Here is a 16,784-nt window from a genome sequence, read left to right on the forward strand (position 1 = left end):
GACGAGTAAAAGAGCCAATATTGATAGCAGGTATTTATTTTATTTGTTTATACCTGGTAATAATACGACGCCTTCTCAAGCATAAAATTCGTAAGAAAGATTAGAAAAGATTAGAAGATTTAGAAAGAGTCTCCCAGTATCCATTCTGTTAAGTTTAACGCACCTTTTGAGATACCATTATTATACAACAAAAACCAAATTGTACTTTTATTTAAAAAATATTTAAATAACGGTTCTTTTTTTCTACTGCTAAAATTAAAAAAAAAACATCTTTCTTTCCATATCCTACTTCCCCTCTTTGTCATGTGTTTCCGGTGTAGGTGGCGCTTTCTTTGAGAAATCTACGAACGTATACTCTGTCCGATCTTCCTCGCCGTGTATTACGGGCTTCTGGTTCGTGTCTGAGCTTTCGGGTTTGTTCGTAAAATCTACGTCAATGTAGATTAATCCCTCGTCATTCTACAAAAATAAATCAAACTGTGACACACATTGTGTAACTTTTGTCAGAACTGTATATTATATAAATCAATTACATTGAAACGTCTCATCTGAAAAGAAAACCGTTGACTCCATCACGTAAAAAATAATTGACTATCCTTGTGATTGTTTTTAAACTTTTTTTTAATCAATATTATTTATGTTTCACCGACATGTTATTTTTATTAGCAGTTATTTTCATTGATGAAATGTTTAAATAGTCACATTAAATAATATACTATACTGGTAGAATGTTTGGCTTTTAAACATTAATCAATTATTCAAGATAATTGTAACTGTGGGATGCGTTAACGTTAATGATTCCATAAATAAGTTAATTGACACTAATATTTCAAGGCACATTGTTTCCGTGTTAAAGTTATTTTTTTTTATCTTTTATCGTGATACCCGTACTTTTTTAACTTTTATAGTATGATATTGTTTTAAGAGAGAAATGAAAATATTATGAAATATTCAATCGTATATATTTTTTATTCGTTTAACAGAAAACTTTTCCATTAAGTCATACACAATAAAGAAACACACATTATTATAAACCTCACAAAAAACAGCATATTGAACGATACAGCCCCCCCCCTCCCCCCCCCCCCCCCCACCAAAATACAAAAAACAAAACAAAACAAAGCAAAAAAACAAAAACAAAAACAAAAACAAAACAAAAACAAATTAACGAGGGATGTCAAAAAAGTTCGTGGACACATATAATTTTATTCCAAATTACGGCGCCGTTACCACGATGTCATTACAATGTTTCAATATAGAGTATGATAAGTATATGTATAAAAATCAGAGCAATATACATTTTTATATTGGAGTTATCATTCTACATACATTGCCTTTACATACTGCACGGCTTAGTCTGACGTTTGCTATAACGTCGTAGTACTGGGTTTACCGGATAATATGCTGCATTACCCATTGGTCGGAGAGTACAATCGCATACTCATATATAAATAGTGCCTGTTTGGGAGGGTAACAGTTGAAATTGACACCCCGAGAAAACCATTGTCAACCGACGCGAAGCGGAGGTTGACAATGGTTTTCGAGGGGTGTCAATTTCAACTGTTATCCTCCCAAACAGGCACTATTTATTTTGTTATACTGAATGTCTTTTTTAAAATTTTTAAGAAAATGTTACTGCTTTTATATAGGAATAACGTGAATTCTACAGCGAACCGTACGCGCATAATTTTCGCGCATGTAACATTTTTTAATGTTACCCGTTGCCAAGTGCGTTGCTAACGCTGAGGGTAATAGTAAATATTATTAACTGCGTCTTAACCAATCAGATTTCAGTATTTAACATGAAAGTATAACAAATCAAAATATGACCTGTGCCATTACAGAGAAGTAAACTAAACTATTTTGATGGTTTTTCTGTTTCTTTAATCGTTTATTTTGTTTCTATCGGTGTTTTACTTCAGTTGATACAATTTTATGATAAGGCACTTTTCCGTGCCGTCAAATGACGTCGTTCCTTTAGGCGTTTTTAAAGACATGTTCTTGCCATATTATCTTTAAGAATTCCTCTGCTACTTTTAGAATAACTTCATACGACGTATGAAAATAACGTTCATCATACAGACTGCACCATAATAGAAGATTATGACGCTTTAAATGTTTTATAAAAATTGTAAATATGAATATCTAAAACCTCCATTACAAAGTTTTGACAACTTGTACGCTTGGCCATGCGTACTTTCCGCGTCCCTTTGATGCATTAAACTTTTGTTTTATTTATATGGAAAACATTAAAAACCACTTAGTTTGATTTGAAATTTTATAACAGAGATATAATCATTTAAATTGACAACAACTTGATTGTGAACTTTTTGGACAACCCTCGTATATGTATGACGAACATAAACCTCCACTTTCCTACTAAGTAGCAAAGGTCCAGAGTCTTTTGTGTAGAAAAGGACAATAAATTAGTCACAATCATGAAATCAAATTATGGTTATTTAACACAGATATCTTACAAAAAGGTGTTCAAGAGCCTCTCCATGCACTATCCAAAAATGTTATTTTTATTCAATACATTAACCACATATTTTGCTTTTACTTTGTTCTCCATTACTAGCGCGACTATTTCAAATTTGAAGCAACGCTCTGTGATTGAAATTCGTTTTATTTTTTTTATTTTTTTTTCATTTGCTTTGCAACGAATTCATAGCAAATACAATCAGTTTATATTAAACAAGTGATATGCATATCATCGTCATTGGAAATCTTTCAAATCAGTTCTTTGATTTGATTCCCTTAAACCATTAAGGTGCATTTACAAAACTAACAGCAACAACGAAAAAAAGTTAAAACCTATATTATGTTTATCGTTACTGATTAACCCGTTATTAGTATATTGCTTGTTAGACTCACTAAATTATATCATTAATAATCAATGAAAGCATTTTATTTAAAAAAAAAAAACACCCCCACAATTTAGTAATATAATAAGTTCAATTGAATCTTTTATCATTACATATAATGATGAGCGATCATATATTGTGAAAAATGTTTCTTATTATAATTTTAACTTATTAAGCTCCATCATTATCAAATAAAGAAATATGTCGTTGATGAGTAAAGATAAAGCCTTCACAATTTGTTTTCATGTTTGACAAGGCTGGATATCAAATCAAACTGATTCAGATTATTGTCATCTACAAACTGAACCTTTAGCATTTGCTAAAATTTACCTATTTACTAATAAACAATATTAAAAAGCCTTACTGTTTTACGGGAGCCTACAGGTGATGCGTTTTTCTCTTCTAACGATCCCTTCGTCCCTCTGTTTTTCTCTTTACTTTTCTTCGTTTTAATCAGTTTGGTCTTTGTTGTTGATTCTCCACCTTACAAAATGATTTATACATTTCAATTAGTAGCGTTTTTCATATGCCCTTATAGAACATTCTAAAATATTCTTTTAATAATAAATGAATATACATATAATATACCTTTTTTCGTGATATTCTTGTCAACAACGGCATACGTTTCTGTACCATGATGTGATTCGTCTTCTATAGTGAATAGAACACAATATATCCAAATCAAATAAATATTTGAAAGAGACAGAAAGAAGATAAATAACATTAATCGACTTAGTGTACCTTTTTTGTCCGTGCTATACGTTGTAGATATTGTAGCTTCCAATTTGTTTTCTTTTGGAAGGCTTTTATCAACAGCTGCGTACATTCCACTCGTTGAATTTCTATTAGAGCCTAGGAATCGATGAATATATATAATTTTGTACAAAGAAGGAGACACAAAGAGAAAGAGGGAATGGAGAGACTGAAAATAAGTAATGATGAAAAACATATGCATAAAACAATAATCGACAAGCTATATAAAACATACCATAGTCATCTTTCGTCGCACCACTTGTCCCTGTTTTATCTTTCATCTTATTGTTTGATGTTTTACTTTTATCAACAACTGCATACATTTCTGCCCCATCTTGTGTGATTTCATTGTTCACTATCATATTGATACGTTATTAAGTAGATTTGCATTTGAATGAAATGATTTTGAAAAAGTAAAATAAAATGACCATTAATAGTCAAAAAAATAATACTCCATTGAATGATGATACTGGTATAGCGTCATATACATGTAGGTATGATAATAAAAACTAATACATTTCAATTAAAGACTGACGGAAGGGTACATGTAAATGACTACAACAATTGTCCAGCTTATGGACCAGTGTAAAATATTTAACACATACGTTTTTGTTGTTCTTTTAATTGTTAATGTTTATAATTAATCGCGAAGTAGTTTGTATTGATACATGCATTCATCAATCGTATAGTCTGCAATAAAATATTGCAAAATTATTTTTAACTTTCACTATATCGCAAGTGATGTTATATAAAAGTTGAATAAAGTGACTTGAGTAAAATTCATTTTACGATCGACTTTTCCCAACAGTCATTTAAAATGTATTTTTGAGAAGTTCTGCAAGATAACCGAGCTATGAATTTACTTAAGTTAATCGTAATTGTTTAACTTTTTGACTGAAAATCTGTTCACATTAAATTATAAAAAAATAAACTAAGACTTTTATTTTCTATTCTTTGTTAATATCTGCAATTGATCCTAAATTGATATACACGATATAATCGCAAATTACATTACTTCACTTGTTTACAACAAGAATTACACAGTTAGATGTATATATATTTTTAATCGTGGAGCCCACATACTTTTCGACTGATAAGTAGTCTAAAAATAGACCTGGGATAACATACAACAGTTTGAGTTCGTCCTCGCTAATAAAAGATGTGTTTCTAGTTGCATACATTCAACCTATTACCTGTCAAAATAATGTTTGTTATGAAAAGGAATCTTGTAGAAATATTTCATATTTTATAGAGTTGTTTTATGACCTTTTTTTTAAAAAAGAGTTTACCGTTTCGGGATGTTCTCACATTTACGGATAAACTGCATGGATAAATGAAGTGAAATGGGTTTTATACTTTGTTATTAGATTCCCTAGTTCACTGAACTAAAGACAGGGCGAAAAACAATCTTTAAGCAAGTCCTTAATGGTGGCTTAAAGGTGGCGTAAAGGTGGCTTAAAGGATATATATTCTTTTAGCCACCTTTAAGTCACCTTTAAGCTGAGCTGAGCTTATAGGTCCTTAATGTCCAAACTTCTTCAATCACCTTTAAGCCATATTTAAGCCACCTTTAAGCATCTTTAAGTGACATTTAAGTTCCCTTTAAGTTGTCTTTAAACCATATTTAAGTTCCCTTTAAGTCAATATTGATCAAACTGAACAATAAAAACATATATTAAATGCAACATATTTTTTATAAGGATGAGAGGGGTGATCCGAGTGATGATATAATTTCCAAGAAAGGGGGGGGGGTGTTCCAGGCGGTTTTAATTGTCGCTCCATTAAAAATAGATCGCTATCATCAACAACGTTCCAATGGACACAGATTGCCGTTATAAAAAAAATTATAATATTATTTTCTGATTTCAAAATTATTGAAAATTATTGTAGGGGTGAGCACAATCTCTGTATCTTAATTTGTCCACGAAATTATTATATTTAAGTATGTTTGTTTCCTATTATAAATTATTCGGTGAATCTCTCTCTCTCTCTCTCTCTCTCTCTCTCACTCTCTCTCTCTCTCTTAGTTCATCCGGTTATTAGACAAAATAAAGATAATGAACCAAAAATGCATGATTTAATTTAATAATCGGTTTAAGGTTGTATTTTTTTCAATTTTAATTATTTCTATGTCTAATTCTAGATCTGCTAGATACATGTTAAAGATGAAAAGACCCTCAAATTCCTTTGTTATATCAGGCAGGATAGTAGTCTGCTTTGTTTGTCTAGTCTTGCTCGTTTGTGTATATCTAATTAGAGTCTATTGTTTGTCCAACTTAAGAAAACCCCTGGAACTAACACAGAATATACAAGATATACACAACAGTTGTGTCGTGTGCCCAGGTGCACGTTTGTGTATATTTAATTAGAGTCTATTTTTTGTCCAACTTAAGAGAACCCCTGGAACTAACACAGAATATACAAGATATACACAACAGGTGTGTCGTTTGCCCAGGTGGTAGTTAGGGTTTCTAAAGGCGTTGAAATCTTAGTATGTACCTATATACGATAAGTCTAGTGAATACAATTTTATTTACATTTGTAATTCATTTTCAAAGTATTATTTTCTAAAGATCCATGTATGTAAGAGTAAAATATAGAGGCTAATTAATTACTGTACCGGTGATCATAAATAGGGGTGAATTGTTTAAATATATGTATAAGAGTAAATATGTCACATACATCATACAATTGTATGTCCAAGTATATGTATACATCATTTGCAATTGCCACATGCAATAAATATGTCACCCGAAATAGGTAACATTGTTTGTTATAGAATTGATAGTCTAAAAATCATGTATATAATTAAATATTTTAACATACTGGAACGGCACGTGATCATGAAAACCGGGAAAATTGCGTAGAACTAAATAATACATATTAAATACTCTAATAGTTTTAATGCATTTAATAAAAGACATGATTTCATCTTCTTCCTTGCATTTCTTTTAGCTATGAATTAGATTAATGTTTATCTTCTCGGTTTAAATTTATTTACTAAGTAAGCCTAACGGTTTCAATTGAGGTATAATATTTTTTTTCACTGAAGACTAAGTTCCGTATTCCGTTTTAAATATATGCATGCATGTAATTTATTAATCAGATATAAATGATTGTTACAATTTGAATGGAAGTCAATATCTTTTCAAGTAAAAAATACACATTGAATACATTGATTCAATATCCACTGATATATAGAATATAAAAACCATATAAAATATATAAGTTGCCGTGGCGCTGAGGAAGTGAGGTGATGCTGGTAAACGAAAGATCCCGGGTTCAATCCTCGTCCCGGGCATTTTGATAATTTTTTTTTTTCATTTTATTTTCTAGAACAAAAACCTTTTTTAATACCTTTTCTATCATTTTGATATAGTTCATATATTTTGTTGGTAAATTAAGCACAATATTGTATTAAACGATTTTTTTGATGGTTTTAAAGGTGGCTTAAAGGTAGCTTGAAGATAGCTTAAAGAAGTTTGGACATTAAGGACCTATAAGTTGTCCTTAAGGAAGGGTCTTTTCTGGTTTCCGACTTGTCAAACGTAAATTTGAATAATTTTTCATTAAATCAAGATTAAAAGGAAATTAGAATAGTATATTTTTATTTCTTTTTTACTATCATACAATTTGGCATAGAAAAAGTTATAAATGATTAGAATCTAACAAGGACTATATTTTTGGCCTAATATTGGCGTGGGAAAATATCACATGTTTCGCAATTCAGAATTGCTGCAGATTAATGAGTCTGTTTTAGCATTTTTTTTTTAATAATAACATTAATGTTTGATTTTTATTTACTAATGTGAACTAATATATGATATGATACTTGGGTTTCAGAATATGTTTTTAAAATATGATTTGCGTATCAAATTACATTTTTATAAGCTTTTAAAGCGCCCATTCTATACATTGATTTTTGTGAACAAATCACTAAAATCAGTTTTTCTCTCTTATTAAATAGTCAATATATAAGCTTTTCTGTCAATTTATATCTTATTACAAAATCTTCATAATACATAAAAATCAGAAATATTTTATTATTGAAAGCATAAAAAAAAAATCAAAATTTCTTCAAAATTTCAGAAAATTAGAGGAAATGCGGGCTAAACAATATCAATTTTAGTATAAATATTTATTCCAAATATTTTAGTATAAGCTGATAGACATTCTGATATTCTATCATTTTATTGAATAGAAGAATCTTGAAAACAAATGTTCACAGAACTACAAAGAGCTACACTTATTTTTATCATCCTTTACGTTGAGGAAAAGGAATGACCTTGACCTGACCTTTATGCGAAAACAAAAAAGTCACATTTGATTAAACTGATAGAATCATTTGCTATTACGATTCGTTTGACTGTGTCAAAATGTCATGAATTTCTTATTGTAAGAAGTATGTTTGATAACGAGAAGACTCCTTTCTTAAAGGTGGCTTAAAGGTGGCTTAAAGATAGTCTTTAAGCTGCCTTTAAGCCATCTTTACGCTTTCTTTAAGCCATCTTTAAGCAACACATATAGCTTAAAAGTGGCTTAAAGATCGTTTTTAAGCTACCTTTAAGCAATTTTAAGCTATCTTTAAGGATAACTTAAATGTGATCATTCATCCTGTGAAACGAAACGTAATTAATTTCAATTTCAAATACCTTCCAGTTTGATAGTTACATCTATATTACCTATATATATACTTACGGATGTTTTTCTTCTCATTTCTTCTTCGGAAAAAAATCACCAAGACAACAACCAAAATTACAATAAGGATGGAGACTCCCGCTGAAACCCCAATTGCTGTGTAGAACACTTCACTTTTACCAGTCAATGACGCCTTTGAGATGTCTTTAAAAAAACCAAAACACTGACTGTGCAATTGTATTATATAAAAGATTGGGTAATTGACTGGCCCTTTATATCATGCTTAATACAGTTATTAAAATATCTTTATTTCATGTATTTCAATGTGTCTATGTGTTCCTAAAAGTCAGACAATAAAGTATATCGTACCTTTGACATTAACTTTCATCTCAACAGATTGTATAGAACAGTTGATTACATTACAACTCTCCAGGCGGTACACAATTACTTGACCGGGAGTTAAAGGGCCATGTTCAAAATGCACCGTTTCTTCTCTCCCGGGATCTGTTAAGTTTGCAATAATTTTCCATCCAGTGTCATCACTCATTCGTAAGATAAAGAACTGTTCCGAGCCCCCATTGAATCCCGATGTCCACGTCAAATTTACGTAACCGCTGGCGTATGAATAAGCCATGAAGTTTAAAGGCTGTTGAGGTCTGTCTATAGATAATAGAACCCAGAATAATGATTTTAGATACTGTTCTGTGTTAAGATTTGTTTTGTAAATAATTCACAATCATGTAAAACGAAGGATCATTGAAATAAAATTTACATGATTAGTTTAAACGACATCCGTCCTGTATTCATGTTTGTTCTTTCATTTATAGACAATCTGATATACCTTGTGCATTTATAGTAATGTTGTGAATGATTTCGTTCTTGTATTTCATTACATAATGTCCAAAATTAGAATGGTTATTTATTGGTACAAAAGTGTTGATCCAGTGTTTATATACAACATTTCGCTGGGAGACAGTCGATGTGAGTGGGTGATCAGTAGGTCCCATCCATGTGATATCCGAAGCCTGCGGTGGGGGGTTTGCAATAACTGGAATTGCAAATGCTACTTTGACATTGTTCCCACTCGTCGAACTATAGTTGGTTTGAAGTGGAACACTTTTATCAATGCGCAGTTTACCTTTAAAAATGAATATACTTTAGTTTAAGCAATCGTTAAAAACGTAAGCATAAAATGTCATATTGAATTCAATAACTTCATGTACTGGAAGATTCCAAACTCAAAATGCATTTTCCAAAAAAGGCATTAAATCACAAAATGCCAGAGATAAAAAAAAAGACGGACATAGAGGCAGTTTGCTTGATATACCGAACACATTTAATGAAAATGTAGCTATATGTACATTGGATCCACGAGCATGAGGCATATTAAAAAAAAAAAGTTTTGTGAAGAAAGTCAGTGGCAGAATTTGTTTGCTGTAGAGAAAAGGGAGTTTACCAATCAAAGATTACTGAAAAACATTGTGCCAAAAATGTGAAATTTACTTTAGCTTATCTGAGCTGAAAGCTCAAGTGAGTTTTGTCCGTCGTCCGTCTGTCTGTCTGTCTATCAGTCCGTCCGTCTGTGAACTTTTCAAATTTTAAACTTCTTCTCTAAAATCACTTGGGCAATTTAAACCAAATTTGGCACAAAACATCCCTATGTGATTATAAATTGCAGACATAAAAGACCGCTCTTTAATAAAAACGGAGAAAACCTCAAAACTGTAGAAAAAGATAGGAGTTCATTTAAAAAAATCTTCTACTCAAAAACTAATGAGTCAAATTCAACGTAATATAGCATAAATAATCCTTATGGAAAGGAAAATATAAATTGCAAAAATAATGGGCTATATCTGTTTCAAATTTGAATAGAAAGAGATAATTACAGTCATTCAGTTTATAACTTCGTGTCCGGTATTCTATATCGAAAACGAAAGTGCTTTGTTTAAAACAGCCATGTTTGAAAGTTGACGCATGACAAACAGGTGAAACTGATAAAGATGAATTGGCTTGTTTTGCGTGCGAAGGGATACTTGAAACATGCAAAATATATATTTGCCGATTTCATGAAGTAAATTAAGGTTAATTCTTTCAATGCGTTACATTTTCACTTGTGACAGTGCTTTAAGAGTTTTGATTTTCGTTTCATTTTCATTATGCTTTTTAACTTGAGATGGACTGTCGCCTGTATTTTGGAATTTTTACGTATCGAATCAAATATAGACTTCGGTTAATCAGACATCTGATTGTTTACCTACGCAAAATGAGCCAAATCTGATGCACTAACAACATATTTATTGTATTATAAATACTATACATTCTACTAGTTATTCGGAACGATATCTACGTAATGATTGATGAATACAACGTGTTTTCTTTAGATGCTCGGCATTTCAGTCTAAACGGAGATTGTTTCCGATGCTAGAAATATATAGGTATATATATATTATGAAAAATAAATGGTGCTCTTTCTTTATTTTAGTGCATGTCTCCTTTGTTTTAATTGTTTACAATTTTATCTTTACTAACCATATTTGAGTGTCAAGTTTCGAATTATAAGAAAGATACAGAGCTTTGCTCACAGACCTGACACTATGCTTTTGTTCAATTACATTTTAAATGCTTAATAGGAAATACCAAGTTTAACAATCTTAAGTTGAATGTAATACTCTTGTGAACAAAAATTGACGCAAACCTAGCAGAATTGTGAGCTTTGTATCTTGCTTATAATTCTACGAATGACGCTGAAATTTTGATTGATCACTAGAAATGTCTCGCTAAACATAAAATACTTGTACAAGAATATCAAAAGGATGATATGCTGTAACTGCTTTTTTTAGGCCCCGTCCTTATATGATGAATGATTTTGAATAAAGATGAATATAAAGAGTGGATCTGAGTAAAATAGAGTGATATGCCTATCAATACATTGCAGTCGGAAGCTAATTGAGAGGGGGACTAGACCTTATCAGAAATCTTGACAAGCAAAAAAAAAAAAGGATTTTGAGTATGGCTATGTCTAACTTTGCAAAAATGTGTCTGTGGGGGTGGGGGCACCCATTGGTTCCGACGCATATGCATTTGTTATAATATTGATTATAGCTCTTTAACATATAACATGGCAACATTTTTATTCGTGAGTTAGTAAGGTTATAAAACGTCACACGAGTTCACACCTGGTAAACAACAATCGTTTATAATGCGGAATACCAATTAAACCTTTGAATGTTTTTAACTTGAGCACATTGAGGTACAATATTCTTCTTTCAAATAAAGATTTTTTTTATATAAAATACAATAACTAGCTAGTAGTTGAAGACGAAAATGTACTTATTTGCATGCTCTCATATATAATTTTATCGCTTTATATAGTGAGAGGACAGAACTAAAATAAAAGGGAAATGGAAGTTAAAGGTATATGTGGCTTATTTTTTCATGCTAAGAAATATTTGATTGATTGATTTATCTAAATATGTTATATAAAGATATATCTTCACAATAAATTACGCAGTTTATATCAATCGGGTTAAAAAGATACAGAAATTAAAAAATGATTTTTATAACTATTTTCCTAGTTCACGATAAATAGAGCATTTGAATAAACCCCGCCTTCAATCGGCTACGTGATACCATGCTCAGTCTACACAACAACAACAGCGACGACGAGAAAGATAGGTATGCCCGTAATACCGTTAAGGTTGACAGATTGGACAAAGAAAAAAAGGAGACAGACTGACAATGATAGGAACAAAGGGGATATTATCATCGAATATCATATAAATTGGGGGATGTTATCATCGAATACCATATAGATTGATGGAATATGAATTTTTAAAGCCGAATTAAACTTAAGTTTTTATTATGAAGTTGTAGGGGTTTGCTAGTCAGGTTCGTACGTGCCCCATGTGTTACATATCTCAGGGAGAGGGGTATTCAATAATGTTACCGTGTCGTTGATGCTAAAATAGTGTTTCATCTTTATTACACATAATCAGCAATTTATATCGTTCTACATTAATGAATAATGTAATAATAATGCTTCGGGTATCATCTGATATAAAAATTATCGAATTTAAGACACAACAAACGTGATTCTAATTTGTAAACAAACTGTTCTTTTATTGTGTTTTCAATACTAGGTTTTCCCGCACTCATGCGCAGTGGCGTTACAAATGGCCGTTCATATTAATATTCATCAGACGTAGCAAAGAGACAAATAACTAAAGAAAGAACATGTTTAACGGACCTAAAGTTTGTGAAACGTCGAACTATAAGAAGCATTATGTTTATTTTTACTGAAACTCATGTCAAACATTTTACTCCAAATACGCCACACATACCTTTAACAGTGTAACCCTACCACAAATTTAGTTTTATATCTTGCATAGGATCTTGTTTTTTAGGATCTTGTTTTTGGTAAAAATAGTATTTCATAGTCGTACAATATCAAAGATTAAGTGTAGGAAAATAAGTGAACATTTTGGATACTTTATGGTATTCTACCGAGGGGCCATATGGCACACTATCCTTTGTATGCTCATATAAAGCTATTGTTGCTCAGGTTGGCGATGTGGCCCCATGGGCCTTTTGTTTGCTTTCTTAAGTGTCTTTTGTCCTTAGGATAAACACACCCTTTTCTATTAGGAATCATAAAGGAAACCGTGAATCTTTTTTTTTAAATATCAATTTATTATTATTTAAAAAAAAATATTTTTTTTTTTTACAATTATAACTTATATCGGTATTTGTTAGTCAAATTCGTAATATCTTTTATCATTAGATTAACAATCAACAATAGCTGTTTAAAGTAAAATCAACCCCTAAACTTTAGATATGCTTTCATTTAATGTGCATATTTCTTTGCTTAAGACGTATCTAAATTCGATAGCTTTTTACCTTATGATTCAAAAGGGTCATATTTATGATTTGTATTACAGAATGTGTGTGTTAAAATGTGAAAGTTCCCGTTTGAACCTTATAGATATTTTAATGATAAGAGAAAACAATGTGTTTAGTGATGTTTTACATACGAATTATTATTTCTTCCTTTTATTTATTTTTATTTTTTTATTTTTTTGAATAAAGATAATTATGTAGTTTATGATGTAAAATAATAATTCATATTTGTTTACTTTTCTAACATTCGTGGTTAGTCAAAATTTAAGACTGTTGAGGGTTTTTAAATTTATTCTTAATACTTACATGTTATATCTATTTTCACTGTCTGGTTGTGAGAACTGAACCAATTAGAACTTCCTTCACAAGTATAGTCACCAGTGTCCTCGCACAGTTTGGCAGTGTAGTTTGTCCATTTCGAATTGTTCGTATTGTTTGCGATCTCACTATGACCTTTAATCAGGCGAACTGTAGGTGTTGGATTCCCGTCTACGAAACACGCAACATGTAAAGGTTTGTTTTCTTTCACAGTCCACATTGGCTCCAAATTACGACTGTTGTTTTTGTACAGGGCTGGTTTATCCAAATCTATGATACAGTGGGTTTTTTTATGTCGTGCATGTGTCGAGAATTAGGTCAAATCACTAACATTAGCATTTTTAGCACTATTACAAATTGGATGTAATCACTAGACTTATTTCAATTTATTCAAATTATTCTAATGATAACATGACACTCTTTTCTTAAAAAAAGAATTTAGTAGAATTGGAATAGATTGAAATTGGATTTTAAAAGTAATAGTTTATCAATCTGATATATAGATTGTATTACTTACATAGAACGTTGAAATTAATACTCTTTTCTATTTTAGGGTTGGTTCTCCATTTTACTTCGCAGTGGAACGATACAATATCTCTTATCAGATTCTGCTTTTCCAAAATGTTTTTTCGAGAAATGATGTTTGTTGAACCATTTAATATTTTATTTTTCCATGTTGTTTCACAGGCCGGGTTACAATCGACAATGCAATTGAAGGGACCGACTGTTTCATTTTCTTTTATATTGTTCGTACGATTAGATTGAATGTTTTGAGGTGATTCGAGTCTCATTTCGTTTGGGCCATCTAAAATATATTAACAGTTTTTAAGTTACATACACTTCTTTTAAATTAAAAGAAACCATTTCTGTAGAATTCTTTAAAATTAAGTCTTACTTTTATTTCTGATTTGCTTGTTTGTTTGTTATTTATCTTTGAAGGATCAAGCTAAACTGCTTCGTCTCAATCAGACTTAGTCAACTCCTCTCTTAATTTTCATTGTAACATGTTTGATGTTCAAGGAATATTCTTAATTTATCTTACAAAGAGTTTTAGTAACATAGATCATATGAAGATGTTCTTCTACGTCTACCACACTTACACAGAGGGGTTATCTGTACTGGTTCACTCCTTTCAGACTTCAGATCTTCTTCTGTCGCTGTACACGAGTACTTGTTGTACTTGTCTCCCCTAGTAACATTGAATTTCAGGGTCTCTCTGGTTTCTCCATCCATCTTTGTTTCATTGACAAACCAGGTGTAGGACAAAGAGACGAGCCTAGAATAATAGTCAGGGGCCGATGTTGATTTGCTTGAACAAGGCAGTGTTATGTGTTTATTAACCTCAACATCAAATGGTCCTGTTATGGTCGGCTTTGAAGGTCTGTCTTAAAATAGAAATCAAAGAACTGAAAGTACTAGAAAGCGGTTAGTAAGCTTGTTTTGGGAAAACATGCTTTGATTTCTTTTTGGGACACTTTAGAGTTCCAATACAAAATTTACTATTAAAATGGAGGCTTTATGTTTTTATCATGAAGTTATGGTTAACCTGGTAGAATGCATATGGGCTTTCTACTGAAATACTATTAGAAATTACCGAATGTATATTACATTTGATATATATTGTTAGTTTTCATGTGAATGTTCTTGAAATTTAATAATTGTTATAAACGTGGTACAATGTTAGTCATGTTAACTATGTTTCGGAGTTTTAAGCTGATAACCTGCGGAAGCTCCAGCACGGATAGTCCGATTTTATCGATTACAGAGTGCAAATATCCAAAACATTAAAACTGGCACCACACACTCAACTACTTTGCGTGGTTTATTAAGCAGTTATTTAAACAGACTACATGTTTTACTAATTTGCGGTGTTCCAGCACAATAAGCCCAACCGTACTCTTTCTGGACTTTAACTAATCCACTATTATTTTTGGACAGTTATTGCTTTTTTCGAAAACAAAAAGATCAAATGCAATGACATGTCAAAATTAAAATTCATCTCCACATATAGCTCTTATGATTAGTTAAAAACAATCCTTATGCAGCAATAATATTTTTGCCAGAAGATTATGTTTAAAAGATAAGATTAACACTTTTGCCCGTTGCAAGCGAGCGTCTTCTTTTCTATACAAACTATTACTAACATTTTGTAACATTCTATGTTTTCATAGCAGTTGGTATATTTTAAATTTAAAAACTAGTTCAAATTTTAACAGAAAGTTATAAAAAATTACATTTTTTGAAAAAAGACATGTCCATATCCTCACTTTCTTGGAATACCAAATTGAGACAATGTGTTTTATCTTTGAATCTATCAACATAACAATGAACTTAAATAATAACAAATGAATACATTTTTTTTCAATGTCAACTTATTGCTACAGTGTGCGTATATAATAGGCATATTTCATAATATAGTCGTCGACATTTTCATTATAGTCCTAAATTTAATCAATGGAAACAAGAGAACGAGTTCATTTCATTACACAAAGTATCAAAATATTTCCCCTGGCAGTATATACTTTTATTTCAAAGTACTGATCATTTATATAACTTAGTTGTTGTTATATAATATGTTTATTTATTACTTATTTCAAAAATCAGTTGAAATGTATCAGTATTTCAAGCTAAATTAATTTAGCCTACCTGTAACAATCAGTACAACACCTCCACCTGACCACGCAGAATCAGCAGTAACACCACCATTGTAATATCCAGCGTCATCAAGAGTTATGTCCCTTATCGTAAACATGATGTTTACGGAGTTATTAGGTTGGCTAAGGTATATAAACTTTTCCTTTGATACATTTTCTCCATAACTAACGTTATCTTTCCTCATAATGAAAATAAGATTTTTCCCTCTGTAAGTTTGATGAATTAGATATTGACCTCCATGTGGAAACGGTTCAATTGTCCATGAAATATTCACCGTCTGTGCTTTTTGGGCCTTGATTTTCCTGACTGCAAAAGTAAATTTGTATGTTAAAGGCAATATTTAGAAATGCATTCAATAAGACACAAGGTAACAATTTTTAGGTCACCTTAACCGAAGGTTTAAATTAGCTTTTCTGATCACCCATTGTCCGTCGTCTGCCCGTCCGTCCCTCTGTCCGTCTGTAACCTTTTCACATTTTTCTTTTGAGAATTCTTCTTAAAAACCACTGGGCCAAATTTAACCAAATTTGATACAAAACATCCTTATGGAAAGGGGATATGGGGCAAAGCCCTTTTTAAAAGGGATATAATTGTGAAAGAGTAAGCATAGGGTGCGTGGCTTTAAAAATCTTCTACTCAAGAACCACTGCAACAGAAATG

General features: G+C 31.2%; 1 protein-coding gene across 1 annotated transcript; it reads right to left on the reverse strand.

The window, feature by feature from the left end:
* Positions 1 to 252: 252 nt before the first annotated feature.
* On the reverse strand, positions 253 to 16,549 carry LOC128174889 (uncharacterized). The gene is made up of 12 exons (XM_052840315.1): positions 16,546 to 16,549; positions 16,116 to 16,430; positions 14,570 to 14,854; positions 13,458 to 13,739; positions 9,097 to 9,393; positions 8,625 to 8,915; positions 8,316 to 8,459; positions 3,853 to 3,972; positions 3,606 to 3,716; positions 3,453 to 3,515; positions 3,229 to 3,347; positions 253 to 459 (listed from the first exon to the last, which is right to left on the reverse strand). The coding sequence occupies exons 1-12, from the start codon at positions 16,547 to 16,549 to the stop codon at positions 286 to 288; spliced, it is 2,205 nt and encodes a 734-aa protein (XP_052696275.1). The 3' UTR covers positions 253 to 285.
* Positions 16,550 to 16,784: the final 235 nt, after the last annotated feature.

This window comes from Crassostrea angulata, chromosome 2, assembly GCF_025612915.1.
Source record: "Crassostrea angulata isolate pt1a10 chromosome 2, ASM2561291v2, whole genome shotgun sequence".
Classification (NCBI taxonomy): Eukaryota; Metazoa; Mollusca; class Bivalvia; order Ostreida; family Ostreidae; genus Magallana; species Magallana angulata.